The 26,357-nt window shown below is 39.3% G+C and overlaps 1 protein-coding gene across 2 annotated transcripts in view; it reads right to left on the reverse strand.

Annotated features, from left to right (window-relative positions):
* Nucleotides 1-11,820: 11,820 nt before the first annotated feature.
* The window catches only part of LOC131221728 (G-type lectin S-receptor-like serine/threonine-protein kinase At1g11410), a 49,847-nt gene continuing 35,310 nt past the window's right edge, over nucleotides 11,821-26,357 (reverse strand). Inside the window, exons 1-7 of one of the 2 annotated variants that reach the window (XM_058217030.1) lie at nucleotides 20,775-22,277; nucleotides 16,082-16,201; nucleotides 15,816-15,988; nucleotides 14,447-14,657; nucleotides 13,566-13,803; nucleotides 12,982-13,132; nucleotides 11,821-12,402 (exon numbers count right to left, since the gene is read on the reverse strand). In XM_058217030.1, coding sequence (XP_058073013.1) covers nucleotides 12,097-12,402; nucleotides 12,982-13,132; nucleotides 13,566-13,803; nucleotides 14,447-14,657; nucleotides 15,816-15,988; nucleotides 16,082-16,201; nucleotides 20,775-22,032 — 2,457 coding nt within the window. In that variant the 5' untranslated portion in view covers nucleotides 22,033-22,277 and the 3' untranslated portion in view covers nucleotides 11,821-12,096. Of the gene's footprint in view, nucleotides 12,403-12,981; nucleotides 13,133-13,565; nucleotides 13,804-14,446; nucleotides 14,658-15,815; nucleotides 15,989-16,081; nucleotides 16,202-20,774; nucleotides 22,278-26,357 lie in introns of those variants that run through there. The other variant, XM_058217029.1, reaches the window with a different exon arrangement.

Raw genomic sequence — 26,357 nt, forward strand, 5'->3', positions numbered from 1 at the left:
CCATCAATTTTTCCTGCTAATTTTAAGGGTTGATCCCAAATTTGAAGTAAATCCAAAGCTCAAGTGGACCATACCACAAGAAACAGTGTGAAATGATGATTTCCACCGTTGAAACCTTCTGAAGGCCCACAGTAATGTTTATTTGTCATCCAACACGTTGGTAAGATTACAAAATCACGGATAAAGAGAAACCACAAACATCAGCTTGATCCAAAATTTCCGTGGCCTCCAAGAAATTTTCAATGGTAGAGGTTCAATCACACTGTTTCCTGTGGTGTGGTCCACTTGAGATTTTTATATGCTTCCGTTTTGGGCTCAAGTCCTAAAATTATCTGTTAATATGGATGAACGGAGTGGATAAAATACATAAATAACGGTGGACCCCACAGAGCTTACTCAGTACGCAATCTGCTTCCAACGTAGCTAATCCACGTCCCTCACGCCAGCTGCACTGACACGCTGTACGTGTCATGCGAAGACGACCGCGCACGCGCCTCGAGCTCTGAGTTGTACGAACGGCTCAAATGAGATCAAAGGTATGTGGCCCCACCATGATGTATGTATTGTATCCACGCCGTCCATCCATTTGGAGAGATCATTTTAGGGCAAAATCTAAAGAATGAGTTAAATCTAAAGTTCCAGTGGACCCCAGCAAAGAAAACAGTGGGGCAGTGACGCCCACCATTAAAAACTTCAAGAAGTCGTAAGCATTATGGTGGGCCGTAGGATATTTGTGTTTTCCCTTCTTTCATACCCTTTTTAACTCCTGAACAGGTTGGATTTCAAATAAGCATTATAGTGGGCCGTAGGATAGTTTCAACGGTGGGAATCACTCTCCCCATTGTTTTATGTGGTGGGGTCCACTACAAATTTTCATCTACTTTATTCTATGATTCATATTTTAAAAATGATATCTCAAAATGGATGGACGGTGTGGATACAACACATACATCATAGTGGGCCCACAGAACTTGGTGACGTCACTCCAGTAGCTTCATCAACCGCTGGCCGTTCGTACAACTCGGAGCTCGAGGAGCGTTAGTGCTCGTTTTCGAGCGACACGTGCCTAGAGCTGCTTATAGCTGGTGTTAGGTAAGCTGTATGTTTTTTTCTTCTTTTCTTTTCTTTTGTCAGCTTGTCATACCTGATTGATAACACTATACTTGAAATTAAAATTTCTTTGAAAAGCCAACTTGAAACTTCTTTGGGAAGCCATGAGACGTGCTATCTGGTGTGAGCTTGTGTGAGGGCTGTTTTGAATTTTTTGGTTCATCCACACCGTCCATCAGTTTTTCCATATCATTTTAAGGGTTGATATTAAATTTTAAGTAAATCACATCGTAGAAAACAATGAGAATAATGATTTTCGTACCATTGAAAAAATGAATGATTCGAACCTTTCCCAATCCGATCCGACCCAGTTTTCCTAACCGGGTTGAACACGGATCGGTTCTAAGTTAGCAGAATTCAGGTCTGTTCGACTCTGATGATCCAGATCCGGTACCGGTTCTGATCGAGTTCGGGTCGCACCTTACAAATTTCGAATCAAGTCGAGTTGGACCGAATCCGATCCGACTCGGTCCGATGCCCAGCTCTAGCCACATCACATCTACTTGATCTCTTGATCTCAATGTTGAAACATAGTATATCGACCAATAAGCTATGGATCGGACTAAATGCCATGTATCTCATGAAAATAGCTTCAGTCGTCTATGAATTTACATATGCTACATGCTATATAGTTTATGCTACTCACTGTATAGTTTATACTACAAGTTATTTTTAATTAAAATTAAATTAATTTTTATTTTCAATAATTTATTATATTTTTCTATTTTTCAATAAAAATTAATTTATCTTTTCAACAATTTTCTTTATTTTTTTTAGTTAATTTTTATATGCTTTTCCTGTTATTTTATATTATGTTTGGTTGCATCAGATGTTATAAAATTTCATTATTAGTTTGTTTAATTTGGTATAAAATATTATAAATTTTCATGATATTTGATGTAATCGAGCCTAACCTTAATTAAAAAATTAAAACTAATGTGTAGCTTACACCACGCGCTATGTAGCTAATGCCTTGCATTTCATAGCATGAGTCAAGTCTCTGATGTTGAATCCCAGACCCAAAATTCTATGACTACACGTTATTTACCAGTCAAGTCACTGATGCTGATTCCTACTATTGATTGGCCCAAAATTCTATGGCTTTCACATTATAACAACTAAAATTAGGACTTTTATGCATTGATGTGGACTGTCATTGAATTTCGCAACTCTTTCCAAAGATACCGAACAATCTCTCCCGATGACTTTTATTTTTTTTCCATAAAGATGGGAGTTCACCACCAATAATTTGTTGGAATATTTAGTTGAATTAAATAGACTATTAAAAATCGAGAACCAAAAAGGGAAAATAAATTTTGAGAAAGAAGAACTTATTGAATGAGTCGAGGCGTGACTGAGTAACTCGGCTTGAAATCGAATTTGCTCCCCTTGGACAGCGTCCCAAGTGCAACAGGTATCGCGTCGCGCACGCACACGCACACGGACTCGGACTCGGACTCGGACTCGGCTCGGCACGGCACGGCACGGCTCGGCTCGGCTCGGCGCGCGCGCGCGTGTGTGGTCAATGGCATAGATTAGAGCTATTGGCATAGCCCCCCCACAGGACCAAATTCACATGCCCCCTGAAAGGGGCTCAAGCCCTAAGCAAAAATACTATCTTATATACAAGATAGTTTACCTTTTCAAATCCGATGTGGGACAAAACCCACAACACAAAAATACTACAACTTTTCAAAATTGGAGGGAAATTACCGAAAATTTGAAAATTCAAATTTTAATGCTATTTTAAAACAAAATACAACAATCCCCCACATGTTTTAAAATAAACCTTTTCGGATTAAAGCGTAATAGTTGTGCAATGGTGCCGGTGTCACCATAGACTTGAACCGACATTAGAGTAAGCAAGACAGGTCTACAGGAATCAGGTGACACTATAGTCTTGAACCTGAATCCTTTTAATGTAGATCGCAAGTACATGCCACTCACACAACTCTTCCTCTGCAAGTGATTCTGCGGTTCGGTGCGTTTCGGCCATACACCATTACCTGGATTTCATGAGTGCTCTAGAGAATTCGCCTAGATTCTCATAGGAAGCGGCCTCCACCTCCACACCCATATAGGTGAATTCCATCAAGTGTATGCAGCAACTGTATACACCACCAAATATATGGCTATGGATTCATTAAGAGTTCTAACAACTCATCCTTCTGCGTTGCTGCTCGCACTGTACACCATAGAAGGGGCTCATACAACTCAGTGCAATCGTCTACCTCGTGTCTTGTTGTTTACCCATTGAACCTATCTCATGGGATCTCCACTTGTATAGGTTGGGTTGCCGACACTGGCAGCTCATATATTAGGCTCAGCCCCATTCCCTTTGATGTATCATTGACTAACCTTTTAGATAGTCCTTTAGTTAGAGGATCTGCTAGATTCTTTTCTGTCCTCACAAAGTCAATAGATATGACTCCATCACGCAACATATGTTTCACTATGTTGTGTCTGAGTCTAATATGCCTGCTCTTTCCATTATATATTTTACTCTTTGCTTTCGCTATAGCTGCTTGACAGTCACAATGAATAGATACGGCCGATACAGGCTTTGGCCACAATGGTATATCAGCTAAGAGATTTCTAAGCCATTCGGCTTCTGATCCAGCCTTTTCTAAGGCAATAAACTCGGATTCCATAGTAGACCGAGCGATACATGTCTGCTTAGTAGACTTCCAAGAGACTGCTCCTCCACCTAAAGTGAAGACATATCCACTCGTGGATTTTGTCTCATCTGAATCACTAATCCAGTTAGCATCACTGTATCCTTCTAATACAGCAGGAAAACCATTATAATGTTTTAATTAGTCTACATACTTTATTTTCTTTTCCTGATATCTTATAACCCTTAGGTTGTTCCATATATATTTCTTCTTCTAAGTCTCCATTTAGGAAAGCTGTCTTTACGTCCATCTGGTGTACCACCAGTTTATATATGGAAGTTATCGCTATTAAGACCCTGATTGTTGTAATTCTAGTTACAGGAGAGTATGTATCAAAGTAATCTATTCCTTCTTTTTGTTTAAAGCCTTTCGCTACCAACCTAGCCTTAAACTTATCAATAGTCCCATCTGGTTTTAGTTTCTTTCTAAACACCCATTTACAACCTATTGGTTTATTTCCAGGTGGTAGGTCTACAATTTCCCAAGTGTTATTAGATATAATAGATTCTAATTCATCATTTATTGCTTCCTTCCAAAAGGTTGCATCTGGAGAGTTAATTGCTTCTATATAAGTTGTAGGATCATCTTCTACTAAGAAAGTGAAAAAACCATCTCCTAGGTTAGTTTCTCTTCTAACCCTAGTACTTTTTCTTGGTTGTATCTCTTCTACTACTTTCTCGTATGCATTTTTACTAGTAGATGCAATATCTGATTCTTTGACTTCCTCTATTCCTATAGATTTAGATTTCATAGGGAATACGTTCTCAAAGAACTCTGCATCCCTAGCTTCTATAATTGTATTAGGATCTAGAATATTATCCTTAGTTTTTAAAACTAGAAACCTATAGGCCGCACTGTTTTGTGCGTAACCTATAAATGCACAGTCAGTCGTTTTAGGACCTAACTTTCTTTTCTTAGTTTCAGGTAATCCTACTTTAGCAAGACACCCCCACACTTTAATATATTTGTAACTAGGAACATGATTCTTCCATAGTTCATATGGTGTTTGTTCAGAAGATTTAGAAGGAATCCTATTTAGAATATAACAAGCAGATAGAATTACTTCTCCCCACATATTTGAGGGTAAGCCTGAACTATTTAACATAGCATTCATCATCTCTTTTAGAGTTCTATTCTTACGTTCTGCTATTCCATTCTGTTCTGGTGTATAAGGAGCTGTAGTTTCGTGAACTATTCCATTCTTTTCACATAATTCTCTAAATTGAGAAGATTCATATTCACCTCCTCTATCTGTTCTAAGTCTTTTAATTTTTATATTTAACTGATTTTCAACTTCAATTTTGTATTTAGAAAAAGCATCTAAAGCTTCATCTTTGTTCTTTAACAGATAGACTCTAGTGAACCTAGAGTAATCATCTACAAAAGTTATGTAATATCTTTTTCCACCTCTAGACATGTGATTTTTAAAATCACCTAAGTCACTGTGTATTAACTCTAATAGAATAGATGATCTTTCTATTTGTTTAAAGGGTTTTCTAATGAATTTTGATTCGACACATGTTTCACATTTGTCAAATTCTTCATTAGATATATTAGGTAATAAACCTAATCTTTTCATTTTCTTCAAAGATGTTATATTCACATGACCTAATCTACTATGCCATAGATAACAAGGTTCAATGGTATAAACAGAACTGAATGTCTTCTTATTATTATCATTGGATACATTTATAATGAATAAGCCATCGCTACAAATACCCTTACCAACAAAAGTTTCATTCTTAGTCATTACAAGCTTATCTCGAATCAAATACTAACTTAACACCACCTTATTGAGGAGTGAACCGAGACCAAATTTCTTCTAATGTCGGGCACATGTAGGACATCATTCAACATCGGAGTCTTTCCGTGAGTTTTAGAAGTACTTTTCCTTTCCCTACAACCTGGAGACGTTCTAGCATTACCCATGAACACTTGTTCATATCTCCTGATACTTGATAGGAGGTAAACATGCTACGATCTTTGCACACGTGCCTAGTTGCACCAGGTCCAGTACCCACTCCAAGTTGTTTACAAGGAAGACTTCGACACCACGGCTACTACCATGTCAGACTCATTGCATGGATGTATAAGATTAGCCGGAGGCTTAGCTTTGTTTTTCTTAAGCTGACGCAGGTTTTGACATGATGCCCGGGCTTTCCACAGTTGTAGTTTCCCTTTTTCTTGAATTGATTGTTTGCATTCTTCTTTTTGAGTCTGCATTCATTTGCATAATGTCCAGGTTTGCCACAGTTATGACAGTTGCCCTTTTTCTTATTATTTGCTCGACTTGATTCCACAAGATTCGCCTTTGAATCTATCTCATTTTTATTTTCTTTTTGGTCTCTGATTCTATTGGCCTCCTTTATTCGTATGTGTACGATAGTGGTTTCCAAAGAAATACCGTTCTTTTTATGTTTCATTCTATTCTTATATTCTTTCCAGGAGGGCGGTAACTTTTCTATTAGTGCTCTTGACAGAAACACTTCATCCAACTTAATTCCTTCTGCTGATAGTTCATGAACTAGACTTTGAAAATCATGAATCTGATTTGTGACAGGTATATCATCTGTCATTTCATAATGAAGGAAATTGGCAATTGCATGTTTCTTAGCGCCTGCATCTTCTAATATGTATTTCTTTTCCAAAGCAGTCCATATGTCTTTAGCAGACACGTAAGAAGCATACACGTCATATAGTTCGTTGGATAAAGAATTTAGAATATAATTTTTACAATTATTTTCATCTGTTACTTCAGTTTGATTTGCTGGATCTATAGTAAATGATTCAGATAATATGTATGAAACTTTCAGGGTGGTCAGAGCGAACATCAGTTTCTGTTTCCACCGTTTAAATGATTGTCCAGCGAACGGTTCGATTTTGGCTAACTCAGTAGAAGCATTTACTGTTACTGTAGCCATAGTCTATGTAATTCAACAACTCGATTTCAAGATTGTTGGAATATTTAGTTGAATTAAATAGACTATTAAAAATCGAGAACCAAAAAGGAAAAATAAATTTTGAGAAAGAAGAACTTATTGAATGAGTCGAGGCGTGACTGAGTCACTCGGCTTGAAATCGAATTTGCTCCCCTTGGACAGCGTCCCAAGTGCAACAGGTTTCCAGAGCAATCGACCTCCAGGATACAACGACTATGACCCGGTCCCAGCGGTGCACTCACTGTACACGGGCTCGAACCACAGCAGTCCTGCGAGTACCCATACACACACCCACGCGAGTATACACACACCGCACCCGCACCCGCGCCCGCGCCCACGCCCAGCCCGTCCCGTCGCGTCGCGCACGGACTCGGCTCGGCTCGGCACGGCTCGGCTCGGCACGGCACGGCACGGCTCGTGGCATAGCCCCCCCACAGGACCAAATTCACATGCCCCCTGAAAGGGGCTCAAGCCCTAAGCAAAAATACTATCTTATATACAAGATAGTTTACCTTTTCAAATCCGATGTGGGACAAAACCCACAACACAAAAATACTACAACTTTTCAAATTTGGAGGGAAATTACCGAAAATTTGAAAATTCAAAATTTAATGCTATTTTAAAACAAAATACAACATAATTTTATTACCAGTACGAAAATATCCTCACAAACATTCGACACTGAAAAGAAAACATAGTGCAACCTATCATTTGCCCTTACATTCGTTCTACTAAACAACCCTTACCCAAAATCACCAATACCTAACTAACCCTCTGCACCAACCTATACGAGCCAACACAAACCTGTCACAAGCCAATATTAGGGTCGAACACCTTGCTTTCTCTCCGCCTCTACCTTTTCATAGACTAAGGTAATTAATCAAGCCCTGATCCCTTTGGGGACCTCCTCTTTGCTTCTATATACCCCATCCATACCCCATTCAGGACCACTCCCAATCTTAGCCAGACCATCCACTTCAAAATTACCTTCTCTCAAAGTATGCCCGATCCTGAAATTAAAGTCCCTTTCAGTACTTGAACATGGACCGTTGTTATATTTCTCCTTTTGCTTCTTAACCATCTGTCTACTAGCAGGACAGAGTCAAAAGGTCATTTTTTTGTAGGGAGGAAATTTTAGAGGTATGCTCCATTCACAGTTGGACAGACAAATGGATTGGTTTACCTAACCATGGCCCCACTTGCCATAATTAAAAGCCGGTCTAGTGGTCTATGGTGTGCAAAGATACGTGGCCAACTATAGTACACTTCCTTTTAAGGTTGTCCGTGGGTCTGGCTAAGAGGAAAGAAAGTATGCTTCACTAGTACTTGTGGGGAGCCAACAACATTTATGTATCATATCCAACCCGTCTATCCACTGAATCTCCTCAGTTTATATCCGATGTCATGAATATTAGCTCAATACAAAGCTTGGGTGGACCACAACATGGGAACAAGTTGGAAGGGGACAATCACCATTGACTTTATCTAGAGCCCACATGAGTTGCAGAACAGCTGATTTTTGGTCCTAACTCTTCATCGGGGGAAGATGAAGCATCAGGACTGGTTATAGACAACATGGTGGCCATGCACTCCCAACCTGTCTCCTGTGCTATGGGACACAGCTGATGGATCCTGTCGTGAATGGGAGGGAATTAGATGTGGCCCTGGCCTCACCCAAGTTCGTGCAGTCCTTGCTGTGGGCGCCACCTTGATTATGTAATCTATATCCACACCGTTCATCTGTTTTATCAGATCATTTTAGGGCATGAGCCCAAAATGGTAGAAGATCCAATTCTCAAGTGGACATACAATGGGAAACAGTGCTAATTTCACCTCCTACCATTAAAAAAAATAATAATAATAAAGAAAAAATAAAAAGAAAAATTGATAGGGCCATTGTAAGGTTTCTGTAATGTTCATCTGTCATCTAGACCTTTTTAAAAAAATATATAAAAAATAAAATAAAATAAATAAATAAAAATTATTTTTAACTTCTTTTCCTTTTTTCCAACTTCGATCCCTCATGTCATAGAGATGGGATGATGAAGCTCAGTTCCACCTAGGAAAGCTTAAGGTTGACATATGTCATCTAGCCTGTTGATAAGGTCATATAAACCTAGATAAAGAGATAAAACAAATATCATCTTGATCCACAAAATTTTTTGGCCCATTACTGGCCAATCCCACCTTTTCCTATGATAATATCTATGTGAGAATTGAATCTGCTTCCTTTTTGGGCTCGTGCCCTAAAACGGATGGATGGCGTGGATATAGAATACGTACATCAAAATGAGCCCCACAGTAAAGGCTGCACAGTCTTGGGTGAGGCCGGGCCACTCCCAAATCATGTGTTCCCACCTGTTGCCTTTATACCTCCGGAGTACAATCCAGATAGAAATTGTATAATGCCGAGAAATTTTATAGAAAAAACTGCCTGACCAATACAGAATTTACAGTTTGGTCTCCTTTCAAAAGGTTTCCACTGAGCTGCCTCAATCCCAATAATTATCAATAGAGTACCTTCTATTAGATTTTTATTATTGACAGGTTTGAGTCAGCTCATGCAAGCAAAAGAGATAAGCTGATGGGGATGTTTACGTGAAATCCACAAAAACTACTAGGTGAGTCACTCCCGGTTAGGCTCAAGAACCTAAAAATCCTATCCATGATTTAGATGGGCCTATTCGAAATAATGTACACGAAACATTCGCCCTCCGAAATATTTAAATGTGGTTGTGAGGATACATTTAATACTTTTGGGAGTAAAACAGTAACACTTACAAGGCACAAGAAGGCTGGAACCTGGAACCACCGATGTGGGTGATACCCTGACTATGAGGCCCACCTAATTTCATGGTATGAGCCCAAAAATTAGGCAGAAACAACTCTTAGGTGGACCACACCACAGAAACATTGGTGTATGATTAATTTTTTATTTTTTTTATTTTTTAAATAAAAAATTCATGAACCACAAAAGTTTCAAATTAAGTTGATATTTGTTTTTCCCTTCATCCAGGTTTGTGTGACCTTATCAACAGTTTGGATGGTAAATAATCATTACAATGGGCCGTAGGAAGTTTTTAATAGTGTGATTCAATGATCATTGTTTCCTATGGTGTGGTCCACTTGGATTTGCATCTACTTCACTTTTGGACTCATGCGATGAAATGAGTTGGCCAAACGGATGGATGTCATAGATATACAACACACATTCACAACGCTTGTTTCAGGTCCCAGCCAAGTCGCACCACATTTACACAAAGATAACGGTGAAAATAAATGGCAGTTGTTTACTTGGTGAATCTGCGTGGTATTGTAAAACAGAGGGTAGGCATCTACAAAATCATAAATAGAAGGGAGACTATTACAACTTTCATAAGACATAAAGGATGTGGTTGCAATTATCCCACCATATACATGGTTTTTTAGTTCTAACAATGTCAAGCCCGTGTTGTGGTAATCTATACCCTTGGTCCACGATGTTCCACGGTAGATGGACTGTTAGTTTGAAATCTGGCAAAATTGATGGCGGGATTGACCTCTCGATTGGTGGATCATGGATAAACAGTTAAAAAGAGAAATGAACAACAGTCCTTAATCAGATGAAATTTTTTTTAAAAATAAATAAATAAATAAAATAAAATAAAATCCTAAGGTCGGTCGCTGAGATATTAAAATAGAGTCCGGTTTGCCTTTGTCCCCACTTAGGATGCAGCTTCGGCCACCCGCTAAGGCCCGCACGCTGAGTGGTCTGATGTTTGCAGCCGTCCGTGGTGTGAACTCTAATACTTATGTGAGCGACCAAATCATCATTTCAGGCAGTTCTTTGGGGATGATAGTCTTTGATAAGAAGTCAAGAACTCGTGCCCAATAGCTTTAAAAATGCAAGACTTTTTTGTTAGTTTTTCTTAAGTTTAGAAGGGGGTGGTCATTTCTTCATATGGGAATTTTTTTAATTTTTTTTTCTTCAAACTACTTTTATTTATTTATTATCGCATTAAAATTTACAATTGGGGCTCTCCAGGAGAAAACATGAACCTGGGTCCTCATATGGGAAACTGATTACAGCTGTCTGCACTGTACAACTTGTGGGTCCCGTGTGGATAACGTAAAACAGCATTTATCAAGAAATTACAACTATCCAAAAAATGATTTTATTTTATTTTATTTTATTTTATTATTTTTTAATGCATTACTAAGGTAAATGGTGATGGTCCAAATTCAATGGACAAAACCATATTGTTAATTTTATACCATCAGACTGTTTTTTTTTATTTTTTCGCCATGCGTGGTGATGGCGTCAGATTTGAAAAGTCAACACTATTTGTCGATGATGGTCTAGATTACCATACGACTATACGGTGCATGGATTTGAAGCGTTAACACCATTTATCAATGATGAATAAGAAACAATGGATGCCACCGTTTACCTCTCCCCGCAAGAGCGCGTTCAATAAAAGAACTTGATTGCCCAACTGGATATATATGCGTATGAAATCCATGACATCCATTATTACCTTGATATGATGTAAGGGCTTGAATGTGAAAATTAGCATGGTCCAAAACTCAAGTGAGCCACACCACAAGGATCAGTAAGAGTGAGGATACCCACAATTGAAAACTCCATGGGGCTCATATAAGGTTTGGATCAGGCCTATTCTTCATTTGTGCCTTTATCTTGGTGCAACTAACCATATGAATGGATTGGATGGGTCTCGGAAAGATTTCAATGATGGGTGTTACCATTCCCATGCATTCCCGCTGTTGGCTTTGTTGTGACCTAATTAAGTTTTAGTTTAGCCATCTTTTTTATGACGTCCAAACATCTATAATATCATGATGGGCTCCATGTGATCCGCCACACTAGCTTTCATTTCTAACATCATACTAACATGTATTCTTTTATTTTACAGGAGTTATTACAACTACAAATATTATATGATTTAGGATGTGTTTGGTGGCGCCAAATATTGTGAAATTCCATGATATTTGATGCCAAATATCATGTCAAATATCATGAAATTTCACGATATTTGGTGCAACCAAACACAGCCTTCCACATACAAACAGCACCAGAAAATAAGATAGATCTTTGGATTCTTTGGTGAGATATCACCTAAGTAGAGGAGACTCAATGTTCTCGAAAATGTAATCTGGAAGAGATCAAGGGACAGTTTTCAACATGAGACCTTCGACTGCAATCAAAAGGGAGCAATGTATATATCATGTTGTAGAGTTGCTTGTCCACGATGTGGGCCTCTTATTAATCTCAGTCACTCAAAAATTGCAGCTCTCGAACATCTCATTCCTAACCAAAACCTAGAGAACAGTTCTATTCAATTGATCAGTACAAAAAAGGATATTTCTAACCCCTACCGAGCTTGTAAATCTGTAATGCTCACTTCATTAATGGAATATGAGCCAGTTCCGCTGGTAGGTGAGCCCTCGTTATTTAATCTTCTCCGCACACAGAATGCAGGTTGCTTAGGGGTAGGCATGGCTGTATCGATGCCGAGCATGAAAACAACAGATGCCATTGTTGGTCTATCCTTTGCATTTTCTTGCACACACAACAGCCCCACTTGAATGCATCTTCGAACTTCATTGGTGGGACAAGAACTGACCATTGACGAATCAACCAGCTCCAAACCTCTGCCTTCATTCCACAGCCCCCATGCCTAATTGTAACAAAAGTCAAGTGTTCAAGACAGAAAATTCAAGAAGACAGTAGTTGGAGAATTTCAATACTCTGTTCAAGTATGACAGTTTATACACAATGTACACATGGTATATGTCTCAATCCAAATCATCGCATTTTGTGGTCCTCACAATGGATTAGTTATAAATCACCACAATTATGTCAAGTAAAAAACCCCCTAACTTAAGGAATTTTGTTGGATGAGTATATACTGTCAAACATTTTTCATATTATCCATCATATTGAGGGCTAGGAATAGTTTAGGATCATATGGTCATTGTGATTTTTGGTCTATGGCCCATCTACTATGGGATCCACAATTAGAAGGGAACACATTATGTAGGCTATTATAAAGTTCCATCTGCATGCATGTAGATATTTATGGTTCAAAAAATCAAAATTGTTAAACAAAGAAAGAAACATGAGTTTTGACTTAACTTTGCTTCAGTAGGATTCGCCGAACTTGTCGAACTAAACTCTCATTATTCTCTGCTAAACTATAAACTAGTTCATCTTGCTTTGATGTATATTGAACAAGAAGGAAAAAACTTGTACTTACATATCTTATCAGATTCTGCGAAGGATCATCGCTGAAACAGCTGTTGTTCCTCTTGCCATTAATGATCTCTAGAAGTAAGACCCCAAAGCTAAAGACATCTGATTTCACTGAGAAAAGCCCATCCATAGCATACTCTGGAGACATATAACCACTGCATTCCATTTTCCCACATAAGGTTTCATTGTAATGAGAGAATTTTTAATTTAAACAATGTGTGATCAGAGTACATTTAGAGTCTACTTGGGTTCTCGGTATTGTAAGGCAAAGATATGATGGGCCCCACTGTGAATGGCTCTTGACTGGAAAATTCTAACCTTCCAACCGGTAACCCAAAAGTAAATGGGTAAAATGCAGCAATGATCCGCATAGAACAGAAAGACGCCAGAGATTTGATGACTAGAACGGGTGCTATTGTTCCATAGACCATTATCCATGCTGAACCCATCATATCCACAATTATTGGACTGCTAAACCATGGGTCCAACTTTCACAAAATGAAAATCCAGCGGACTCAAGATATCCTGGTCGCACATGGTTGAATACCTTAACTTTTCCGCATTCATCACATGTTTTGAAGTACTTACAAAGTCCCAACAACTCTATTAGTGTTAGCTTGAGTCTGATTTCCACCAAATATCCTTGCCATACCAAAATCTGAGATTCTAGGGTTCATCTCATCATCTAGAAGAACATTGCTGGCCTTCAGATCCCTATGAATAATTCGAAGTCTAGAATCTTGATGAAGATAGAGAACCCCACGAGCGATCCCCATGATAATCTTAAACCGCTGTGTCCAATCCAATAACACTCTCCTCATTTCATCTGCAACAGATTTTAATCTAATTATAGGAAATTAATGTCATGTGCATGTGAACTTGCGTAATTGTGTTCCACCAGAACTGAGAAAATGCAATCAGGGAAGAGTCTTGAAATGATTGTGACACTTTTTCACCTAACATTTTTCTCCCACATAACCTATATGCCAAGCGTAGGTTTGTAAACCATGTTTGCACATGATTGATACAGATTCCAATGAATCAAAGCTGTTCATAAAATGGGCCATCTCTTGTTTAGGACATAGCCTAGGGTTGATCTAATGTAAGAATGGTTTTCGAGTGTAATGCTCAGGAGATTCACTTTGTGTGTTTTGTGGGTGATGACCTATTTAATAGATGGCCGAGTGATTTGATTGTGATATGGATCAATACGTACGTGCACCAATTTGGCATAGAGATGGTATTTTTGTTTATAGCTTAAGCTAAAGATTGTGCCACAACTAAATACATAAGCACAAAGACTCACAGAAAGAGGGCCAGTAGTGATACGCAGATTTTGAAGTTCGGCTATCGGTTTTGTGCATTTAGTTAGTGACCCATGCAAATCATGTGGGTCCCTTATCATCTTTGCATGGGATCCGACTAATATACAAGTAAAGATGAGTAGTAAGGTATTAAGAGAGTCGAACCAAAAATAAACCAGTCCAAGCTTTTGTTTCTCATGTACTCGTAAATCAGCATCTTTTCATCTCCTTGAGTGCAGAAGCCCATAATCCTGACTAGATTCCTATGTTGAAGTTTCGCAATCAACAAAACCTCATTTTTGAATTCTTCACTCCCTTGCCCAGATTTCTTAGAAAGCCTTTTCACTGCGATTTCCTGACCGTTCATCAGCTTACCCTGAAAGTTACCATCCAGCACGTTAGGGTTTTGATTAAAATCAAGAAACACAAATCCACCCATTCTTCAAAATGATCACGTAATAGCATTATATGTGAACTTTCAGATATAACTCCATCTTTCCCATTAATGTGTCACTTGTGTTGTATTACAGGGAAAAAGCCTGCACGCAATGGCTATAAGAAAATCAAAACCATAGCTGAAAAGAGAAAGGAAAGCTTAAAAGCTATAGAGAAAAAATAAGAGACAAGAGATAATGATTTATGTGGTTCAGTAATATGCATACATTGGGGCAACAACTTGGAACTTCCTTCACAGGCAAAGAAACCTCTCTCTCTCTCTCTCTCTCTCTCTCTCTCTCTCTCTCTCTCTCTCTCTCTCTCTCTCTCTCTCTCTCTCTCTCTCTCCATGTATTTCTCCTTTCATCTCCTTTCATAGAAAACACGCTATATGGAGAACGCTTGCTTAAACTTAGGAAACTAAGCAACTGCTTGCCCCTGGAACATTTGGTATAGGTTGGTCTCTATCTTAGCCAAGCAGTTTTTCATCAATCTCAAAATTTCTCTTACTTTTCGTGAAGGTAACTCAGTGGTGGATGGTCTAACTAAGCTAGCTAGTGGTGGCCATCCCAATGGACTGCATAGAAGTCGATGGAAGCTTCCCATGCTTGTTAGGGGTTCCCTAGCTCTGGACAATGTGGGGGTTGATTTGATTAGAAAAAGGAAGATCCAAGCGAAGGGAAAAGGATGATGTTTTGTCGATTAATGTTGTCCTTGTTTGCTGTGCTTGGGTTAGGTTTGTTTGCTTGTATATGGGCTCGAATGATCGGTGGGCTCCGGATCTTTTTGTGGGATCCCTCCCAAATGTAAGTTGCCTCTCCACCAGTAAACTTTATTTCCTTAAAATAAAATAAAATAACATAAAAATAAAAAATTGGAGGAAAGGCCATTCCACTCTTTGTGTAGGCGACACCATCAAAATCAATTGAGCGCTGATTGTCTGATTTATTGTAAAGTGATCTTACCAACTTTTAAGAATGGTGATCTTCATTGTGGGGCCACACATTCTGCATATCTCAGATGTTCTACAGAAGTCACATATTGGCAGGAAGTCTGTTTGTGATCATTTCTCTTTTATAATTGCAAAACGACACATTACCTTATATACAGGACCAAATCCACCCGCACCGAGCTTATTTTCACTAGAGAAGTTACTAGTAGCTGCCACTATAACACGTAGATCAAATAATGGCAATTCTGATCCATTTGTACTTTCTTCAAGCTCAATTCCACCGTAAAGGATTTCATGGTTTATTTCATTTCTCCTGCAACCTAAATTTCACATAGTAAATTTTAAAAAATATATATATCAGACTCAAAGCAATTAGAATTTGCTAACACTCAATCAAATGTGGTAATTTCTACCTTTTCTTTTTCTTTTCCTCTGCCACAAGCAACAACCACAAAAGGCAAAGATAATCGCCCCCAAAATAACTGTTATTATCAGTATCATCCGCTTCTTCTTGTCAAGTAAGCGTTTGGAATCTGTTAAAAGGAAATCATGTACATTAGCAAAGAAAATGACCAGGCGTTGGGATAGCCTGTAGATGCAGGATGGATAGTGGATGACTCAATGGATTGCTAGGATTGCATAAATTCATGCCGGAGGGCAAAAATAGCCTCAAAGCTTACTATAGCTTCCTGCAGCCATAACTGTGCAATCAGTAATTCATTCCATGAGTACAATAAACTGCTGAAAAGTTATTGACAAGCTCTACATCTTCGTCAACTATTCAAGGTTTGTTGGCCTTCAAACAACTCCTCAAAATTCAATTGCTTTTGGGGGTCTAATTAGGGTTTTTAGGGACCATACACATGTCAGGCGACACACAATGTGCTGCCTACCATGTGGACGACTTCACAAATCAAGGTCCGCTTACATAGAGGAGAGAATTTTGTCCTCACATCAAATGTTGTGCCTGGATTCTGGAAAGACCAAAGTGCCCTTGATACTTAAAAAATTAAATTAAATTTATAATAATTAAAAAAACCTTGTATTCAAAAATACTTTTTTTTTTTTAATCACAAATAAAATTCAAGCCTCACCTATCATATAAATTGACTTACAACACGAACTAAATAAAATTTACATATTAAAAGTCAAGGAGCCTTGCTTGCTAAAAGGACAAGAATCAGCCAATAACTCAAGACTTCACAAAATAATGAAAGCATGACCGTGAACCAAGCCCCTCAACCTGCACCTGACTTAGCAGGCATAAGTGCGATAAGAGAAGCCCAGTAGGCACACAACCAGTATGGCAGTACAACATATGCCACCCTTTGAAATTCGCACCAGCTAGCCCAATATCCATTCACCTCCATATCTATCATGCATCCCTAGAGAACATTGCCAGGAGAGGTCAACGTACCTGAGGGAATTGACACTGCAGATACCCATTTTGTGGCATAATATTTTTTTTCCGGCCACAAGCAACATGTTGATCACCATACAAGCACAATCGCCCGACTAACAACATGAACAAATACCCTCATGAGAACCACCCGAAGCATGAAGCCCAACATGAACGGAGGGTCAGAAACTGATTCAGGATTTGGAGGAGCATGAGACCTGCTTAAATCTGGTATATAGCGGGCCTTCACAGTAGCCATACACTCCATCATGCCACCTACCAACCAGACCCACTACCAGCCTTACAATCTTGGTAATTAACCTGCAGCTCTCCAAGTCACCATTTACCCTTCAAGTTCATTAAAATAACCAAAATTCCATGAGCTATACCTATTAATACCCTCACCTATTTCATTACCAATACACCATAACTTTAAGGGGGGAGAGCAACCACCCACTCCACCCATACACTGAGGGAGGAGGGAGAAGGCTCTGATCCTTCCCTACCATGCTTAGCCCATCTAATGCATGCCAAATCCATCCTTCCCTACCAACCTAGCCACTCCTACCCAACCAACCTTGCCCATCTTGTCCATTCAATCCATCCAAACTACATCTAATCATAGCCATCCAAATTATCTAAACCATCAAAACCATCCAAACTGTAGTTCATATCTAAGTCAATCCAACCCATTCAAAGTTATCATCCAACAAGTACAAGTTATTTCAATGATCTAGATATTGTCGAGTAAGATTAGGATTGAAGATATCCAACCATCTCTTCCACGAAGAGTGTTAGGTCTCTTATTCCTTCTTTCACATATCTATTTATTGGTAATTTCACATGACACATTTACTCCCTTCTTTCACTTATAATCAGTTGCAATACCTATTATCTTTCAACACCCCAACTTGTCTAGCATGTTTGAGTGTTTGCTCTGTAGTTTGTTAGTTGCTCTAGATCTTCCCACATTAGAAACTCGAATCGACTATAGATCATGTTTTGTCCTTCTTTCTCATCTCTTCTAGGTAAACAAGTGTTGACGGATCGTCTTGACGATCTCTCTCTCATTCCTAAATTAGACACTAATGTGTTTCATTATTTTGCATCTTGCATATGCATCATTTCATCCCTTCCAATCCCCTACTTCTCAGGTTTGTTCAAGCATATGCTTTGGGGCTTGTAATTTGTTTTTGAAATCCTACCACATCAAAAACTCGAATAGGCTAGATCATGTTTTCTTTCGCCTCTCTTGGATAGATGGGTGTTGGCAAATCACCTTGATGATCTCTCACTTTCAATCATAAGTTAGTCACTCATCATATTTTTCCCTTTTCTCTCTTCGATAAATGGGTGATGGCAGATTGCCTTGACCATCTCTCATGCCTAATCCTAAGTTAGTCACTCATTATTTTCCTTTCCTTTTCTCTCTCTCTTAGATAAATGGGTAGAGGAAGATTGCCTTGACAATCACTCACTCCCAAACCTAACATAAATATTAGAGTTGGGCAGGATTCGACCCGAACCGATGAATCCAACTCGTTCGAACTGGTCGGATCCGATCTGACCCGAACCGAAAGCTAGGATCGGGTCGGATTGAGTAGACCCACTCATATCCGGCCGCACATTGAGTCGAGTTTGGGTCAGTAGCCAATTAGATCCCATCCGATCCGATCTGGTCGAGTAGTATAAATAAATTTTTTAAAAGAATTTTTAATTTTACCCCTCTTTTACCCGAATGACAAACCCTAAACCGTCCCTACCCAAGCAGCGCTGCACGAGGTTCTTCATTCTCTCCTCCTTTCTCTCCCGATTTCCCTCATCTCCTTCTTTCTCTCCTCCTTTCTCTCCCTCTCTTTCTCGATTTCCCTCCTGTTTCCTTCCTAGCGTAAGAGTCTCCAGCTCGGCTCGACTTAGCCCAGTCCGAATCAACTGGATAGACTCAACTCGATCCAACTCGGTTTCCTTGACCGAGTCGGACTAGGTTCAGGTCAGGCCAATAAGGATTCGGATCGAATCAAGTTAGCCCTACTGGACTCGGTCTCGGATTGGATCGAGTTCGGGTCAGGTTCTGGGAAAAATCGAATCGAGTCGAGTTGGACTCAATCCGGTCCGACTCGACTTGATGCCCATCTCTAATAAATACCCACATTTGCAGGATGCTAGCTTGGGGCTAACTGGTTAGTAAAAAGGTCAATTTATCATTTCTTTCCAAATATATAAATGTCAGACTAATCAATCCCTTGAGATCTATTCAATCACATAAAGTAGATACCACAATCATATGAAGGTGGAGAGAGTGCCTAACACCTTCTTTCTCCATCATCGAGGTCCCTTACTCAAAATTTAAGTCACAGATCATGAGTCATTCTAAAATAGGGGATCCTCATATTCTTTGGTTTTTAAAGATTTTGAAAGGTCTACGAACTGTAGAAATTGAGTTATTGGCCTAGCTGTTATGACCATGAATTCTTGTACATATTCATGTACAAGGATATATCTACAGTCATATTCATCTAAGCATACACAGGATCCTTACTCTTGCTTGGGTGGTAGACTCTTAGGAGTTTCAACACCCGGTCAAGGGTTCGAGTATCCATAGGTGGTGAAATCCCACTATGGCGTGAGTGTGTTGGGATGTGTGTGCATGTGTAAAAAAATATTTTAAAAAAATAAAACTATACACACACACACACACACATGTTCATATGCGACCACCCATGCATCCATCAATCTGTATAATGTCAACCATTTATTCGTGTATTGAAACAACCTAGTCCTGACCATTCTTTACATATTAAATTTGTTAAATGTGGGACAATTGATATGTAGGTTACGTACGTTTAGTTTTAACTATTGAATTATGTAGAAATTTTCCCGCTATGACCATAAATCTAAGTGCTAAACTACCCCGACTGTGACCGTTAGCTTGTACATTAAATCAGCTCAGTTGTGACCACAGGCTCATGCTGTGAACCTACCCAAAGATGAGCATTGATCCAAGCGTTAAACTATCCCAATTTCAACCGTTAACTTTGCATTACACTCATCCAATCTTGATCACTGGGTTATGTCCCAATCAAACTACTTTTAAGCCATTGAATCACGACAAGATGTATCCAAGTAGGACCATTGAATTGTTTCTTAAATCAACCCATGCATTGCCATTGATTTTAAGACTAGTTTGGCTAAGTTGGACTGTTAAAGTGCTTTGTTAAATCGTCCATCCTAAATTTCATTGGTTGTGGTACTATTGTTCAAATATCAGAAACCTAAAAACTCAACGCGACTCGTTTTCCAGCAGACTTGGAGGCTCGACATGTTTTTCATTGATTCGACTCTGTTCTTAATAACTAAAATAATAATTATTATTATTAATCTACATTTAAAATAGTTATTCTTTAGAAAATCATGTAGAGTAGGTGAAATATGTGAGTGATTTTGCTTGTGACACCATGTCGGGTGATTTTGGATGAGTGGGAGTGACGACTCAATGAGTCGTGACAAATCAGGACCGAGTAACACAATGGAGCGAGTTTCCTAAATATTAGTCGTACTAAAATCTTTTCTAGTCAAATCAACGAGTTCTAGAGTAGTTGTCTCAACTCGACCGAGTTTTGAGTCAACTCACCGAGTTTAATAAGTATGGTACGCGTAACATTAATAGAGAAAGATCCTGCAATAACGTAACAAACAACATCACTTACCTAGCTCAGAAGCAGCCACACGTACGTAGATATCCTGCCCTCCATCGGAATATACCTGAAGATCAATTAAATCTCCACCCCACATCACACACCCACTCCCACCTCCATTAATATCGGCACTACAATACGCCGTGCAAGAACAGTTCTTCAAACACTCATCTTCACATTCCTTCAGGCTAGCACGTGTGTCAACTCGAGCATGCAGAGTATCAGGCAACTTCGCATGTGCCAACTTAAAGAAGCCATCTCCCTTCTCACACTCCAATGGTCTTCTCCTCACACAACCATCCGACCCATCTCTCAAATACCAGTCCTGAGGTGACCTGGGCTCGAACCCATGCAAACACTCACACGACGGTGCGTGATTCGTGTTGCAGCCAGCATACGTGCCACATTGACCGTATCCATCACAGCGTTCACCTGGGACGCCCCAGAACGGATTCCATCGACGGTTGCTATCGAGCCACGTCAGTCGTTGGAGTTTGCCTGATCCCAACACCATCCTTGAGACGATTGACGCATTGTAGAGATTGAACATGATGTAAGTCTCGTTTTCGTTGGCAACGTAACGGCAATCGAATAAGAAGTGTTGATTCATCTGTGGCACGCCGCTGATCCGCTGACCATTCCACGGCCCGCTTCGCCAAACCCGTTCCGATCCATTCCATAGAATGAATTGGGGCATGCCTCGGGAATCAAGACGAAATGAGAATTCCCCGCGTGCTGGATCATTGGGGGACTTCCATGATGTTAGGTACCGATCTAGGCCGGTTCTCCGCTCCACACCGATTTTCATACCTGGTAACACTGTGTCCGTTGGATGATCAAAGCTCTCCCACAATACCCTCCCCTCATTATCACTTAACACTAAATTACCTGAATCCAGTAGCCGTGCACTTGAATAATTTGTGGCATCTGAGCCATTCATTGCCGACCACATAGTGCGACGCCTTGCATCCAAGAGTACTAGATTGCTGTTGATGATTGTAAGTACACCGGATGAATTTGTAAGTGGATTTTCTCTGTTGGCGACCCAAACAACTGTTTGGTCGGGGACGTTGTTGTGCCATATCCCAACGTAACGGTTCCTTGAATTGCCGGGGCTGAAGAACCCTAATACAAACTTCTCGCCAGACGAAACTAGGGTTTCACCATCATTGATGGTGTGAGTTGGAGTTATGGTGTCGATTGGGGTGCAAAATCGGAAGAGAAAGATGGCAAAGAGTAATGGATGTGAAAAGCGGAGAAGAAAAGCCATCGGTGAGTTTTGTCCAATGTATCAATTTTTTATTAAATGGTATTCCTTGTTTGGTGGGATATTTACACAATTGGCTCCTGAGAGTTAACACATGTGGAAACATGACAATCGTGTGCCAAATTAGAACCACTTGTCAGGCAATTCACACTGTAGATTGCAGACATCAGCAGAGTTGAAAATGTGCAAACCCTTGTTTCTTTTCTCAAACCATCATGGTATTATTGAAAGCAGAAGTATTATAAATACGCTAATTTAAAAAATTTTAGAAATAAAATTACTTCAAATGTGTAATTAGTTTTCTTCACAGCAGCGAAAAGCTTAAAGACGAAGGATGTCTTCTAGAAATGTTGATTGTCAAGAAAAATAAAATGGATTAGAACCCCAGACATTATGGGATCTCGAGATTTGGCCAAATAAGATTTTGAAAGGAAAAAAATTTCTCTAGGTCTGAATTTTGAAACAAGATCCAGTATCTCTTACACTACGGTGATAACAAGGTGTATTGAATTATCACACTTCCTTTAAAAATAAATAAAAATAAAAATAAAAAATGAAAAAATGAAAAAACTTAATTTAAACGTTTTGATAAGATAAATCCAACGTGAGACCCTTAAGTCTATTATCCTCCCTAGTGAATGACATCGAGCTTTATCCACAAGTAAAAATTATTAATCTAATCACATTCAATTAGGCATGTGTGATTCCATATGTGCAAATGAACGATCAAAAAGGCTTCAATTTAGATGCACAATTATTTATTTTGACATTGAGTAGATTTCTATTTACAAACTTTATTGATTAAAAACCTGTTAAAATATTAATATTATAATGTATAAATATTTTTCAAAATTAGTAATAAAATAATAGTTAATAGGTTCATATTTCCTAATGCAGGCATATAATATTTAATAGATTCATATTTCCTAATGCAACCACTTGAAATGGTACACATGGAATATATTAATTCAAATTAAACATACTGGGTCCTTACTCTTACTCCGGTGGTAGACTCTTAGGCGTTTCAACTCCTGGTTGAACCCAAAAAATAAAAACAATAATATTAATAATTAAACATACTAAATTTTGGAACCTACAATCTCTAAGTTTAAATCTTAAAATAAGATTTTATGGACAGTTCTAACCTTTGAATGGTGGACTGTTGTATCTTTTAAGTATGACCATTTGATATTTTTCATTATTAGTCATTTAATAAATGTTCAGAAATCTAATAATAATATAACCTTAAAAAATTAATTTCTGGTTCTTAATACATCTAAGCAAATGACAATAGTTTGAATAGTTTAGTTTGAATTACTTACAATATGCCAATAATTTCTAACTGCCAGCGTATTATCCATCTCACCTTGCCTGATTGTCAACGCACGTCTCTTCCCGTCAAGACCAAGGCCCTCTGTTCCAACACGTGGCAGATCCGCGGAATTTCATTCATTGCGGAAAGTATGCCTTCTTGATAGATTTTTCTTTGGTCTGACACCGTAAGATGCGCGATGGACGCGGATTGGTAGTAACCCGGTTACGAGATGGACGGTCTTGTGAGGGGATCTGTGGGGCCATTGTCCATTTATTGGGAGAGATACTTGAAGGCATGAGCCCGCAGAGTGGGCTACACTATTCAAGCAACGAGGATTGAAAAGATTATTGTTGAAAACTTCTTAATAGGCATAGAAGTTCTGGATCAAGCAGATATTTCATTGGGTACAGTGGCTGCCGTGATCCAGCTGGGGCTCGTCTCCTCCTCCCACAAGTGTGCTGGACCACATTTTGGATGAGGGGACTTGTACCTCTTTTGAGGAGGATAAACAAGCTTGGATTCACTCTTTGTTGGGTGAATTTCAGGTGAGGCCAGCTTGGCAGATTATCAGACCACCAGGGGACAAGAAAACGTGGTCCAAATAGGTTGGGCACCATAAGCTTCCACCGAAAATCTCACTTCTGGTATAGAAGATCATTTACAAAGTGATTCTGGTGGGCACTAGAACTCAAGCTAAAGGGATCCACATGGCTTCCAAATGCTACCCTCCGCTTTCGCCTCATGCGGAGACAATCGACCATGTCTTCTCCTCGGGTGACATAGCGAGGAAGGTGTGGGATCATTTTCAGCCCCTATTTAATATTAATTTTTCAGCCCATGATAGCTTTCGGCAGAGCAACCAAGTGGTGGGCATCAATTACCCCATCTGACCGTCTGCATCTCTTGAGGGGCCTCACCCCTACTTTCATGTTCTCTGGGAAATCTGGAGGTCTAGAAATGCTGCTCACTTCAAGAATTCCTTGATTTGCGCAACCAAGGTGATTGCAAGGGTTTATCACTGGATCACCTTGCTTGGCCCATCCCTTCCCATTCCTAAAGCGGTTAAGCATACTTCGGCTACTACCCTCGCAGATTTCGGTATTGATAAGGCGACAATGTATCTAAAGAGTGTCCAAGTTGTGAAATGGATAAGACATAAAAAGGGTTGGGTTAAAATCAACATTGATGTCTCTTCTCTTAGGAACCCTGGCTCTTTAGCGGGTGGCGGCATTGGTAGAAGTATTGAAGGTGACTTCGTGTTCGCCTTCTCATCCAATTATGGCTTAGGTTCCAACTCTCGAGCCGAGATCAAAGGCGATTTGGGAGAGCCTCTTCCGTTTCCCGGAGTTGGATTTCTCCAAGGAAGAGGTTGTGAGCGACTCCAAATCTGTTGTAAGGATCCTCTCCATGAAATAGTCTACCTCATGGTCCTTGTTCTACTAGGGGCCAGGGTAAAAACGCTCATGGAAATTATGGGGGTTTCTATCACTCATACCCCTAGGGAGGCAAATGCCATAGCTAACTACCTAGGTCGGAGGGTAGTGATGGTCAATCTCGTAGATTTTTTTCAATCTCAAGCATAGCTCCACTTTATCATCAGAGGCCTTTTATTTCTAGACAGGGTGGGATTGGGTAGTTTGAGGGACGGATAATTTCTTTGTTGCCTGTTTTTCTCTTCTCATGATAGGTGGTCCTATCTATTTTGTTGATAGGTTTGCAAAAAAACTCTTTTGTTTAAAATTTTTTTTTTTTTAAAAAAAAAGAACATATAAAATTAATGATATTTTGAGATTATATAAACAGATATTTATGTTTTGCCCTTTATGTCAATGTGACCTTATGAATAGGTTGGATGACAAATAAACATCAATGTCGGTCCTACAAACTTTTCACCCATAAAAGTTCAATCCTTATTACTTTTGGTCTACTTGAGTCTTTATTTTGCCTTTTGGGGTTCATGTCTTAAAATAAAATTTCAAAATGAACAGACATTAGACATTATAGATAAAACATAATTAACATCATGGTGGGCACCGTAAATGCTCTGAAATGTATCTCTAGTTAGGTATGGAAGGGGTAGTACCCAATCTGCCCCCATCCAGGCTGCTGTAGTTGATGTGGCATTGTCACGTGACAACCAACTTGAGTTTGCCAGTTTGATTTAGTTACTACCTCCACCATGACCTAGGTAGAGACCAATAGTCCTATCAAGTACCATTTGGGTCCAATGTGATGCATTTGTTTTATTCATGTTAATCCATTTACCTTTGTAGGTCATTTAAAGAATTTTACAGATTATTTTATCCATGTTTGCCTGTTTAATTTTGGATGCCGATTGGGTATTTTCCCACCATGGCCTAGCTAGAGTCGGACAAACCTGGCAGAGACTTTGTGGGGCCAATGTTTTATATATGTTTTATCAATGTTGTCCATCCATTTTGAAAGATCATTTTAGATAATAAGTAAGAAAAGAGGAAAAAACGAACACTCAAGTGGACCACACTACAGGATCAACCGTTATGTTTATTTACCATTAACAGTATGTGTATTTTAGTGGCGAGAATGACACCCACTGTTGAAACCTTCCTACGGTCAATTGTGATCCAACCTATTCATAATGTCACATAGACCTAGATGAAGGGAAAACATACATATTGACTTGACCGGAAACTTTTGTGACTCCTAATAAGTTTTTAAGCACAGCCTTACAATTCCTATTGCTTGGGTACAATTTCCATTGCTTCCTACAATGGTCCACTTGAGCCTTTGATTGGCTTCATTTTTGGGCTCATGCCTTAAAATTATATTTCAAAATGGACGGATAGAGTGGAAAAAATACATAGATCACGGTGGGTCTTCAAGAGCACCCAGCAGGACCTTCCCTCTCTACCTAGGCCCTAGGGGGGGTAGTACCTAATCCACCTCATTTGATTTTGGGTAGTGATCCCTCCATTAACAACCACCATACTCGCCAGTGTTGTGTGTGCCCCACAATGATGTATGCATTTTATGC

The sequence above is a fragment of the Magnolia sinica genome, chromosome 12 (assembly GCF_029962835.1).
Source record: "Magnolia sinica isolate HGM2019 chromosome 12, MsV1, whole genome shotgun sequence".
Taxonomy (NCBI): Eukaryota; Viridiplantae; Streptophyta; class Magnoliopsida; order Magnoliales; family Magnoliaceae; genus Magnolia; species Magnolia sinica.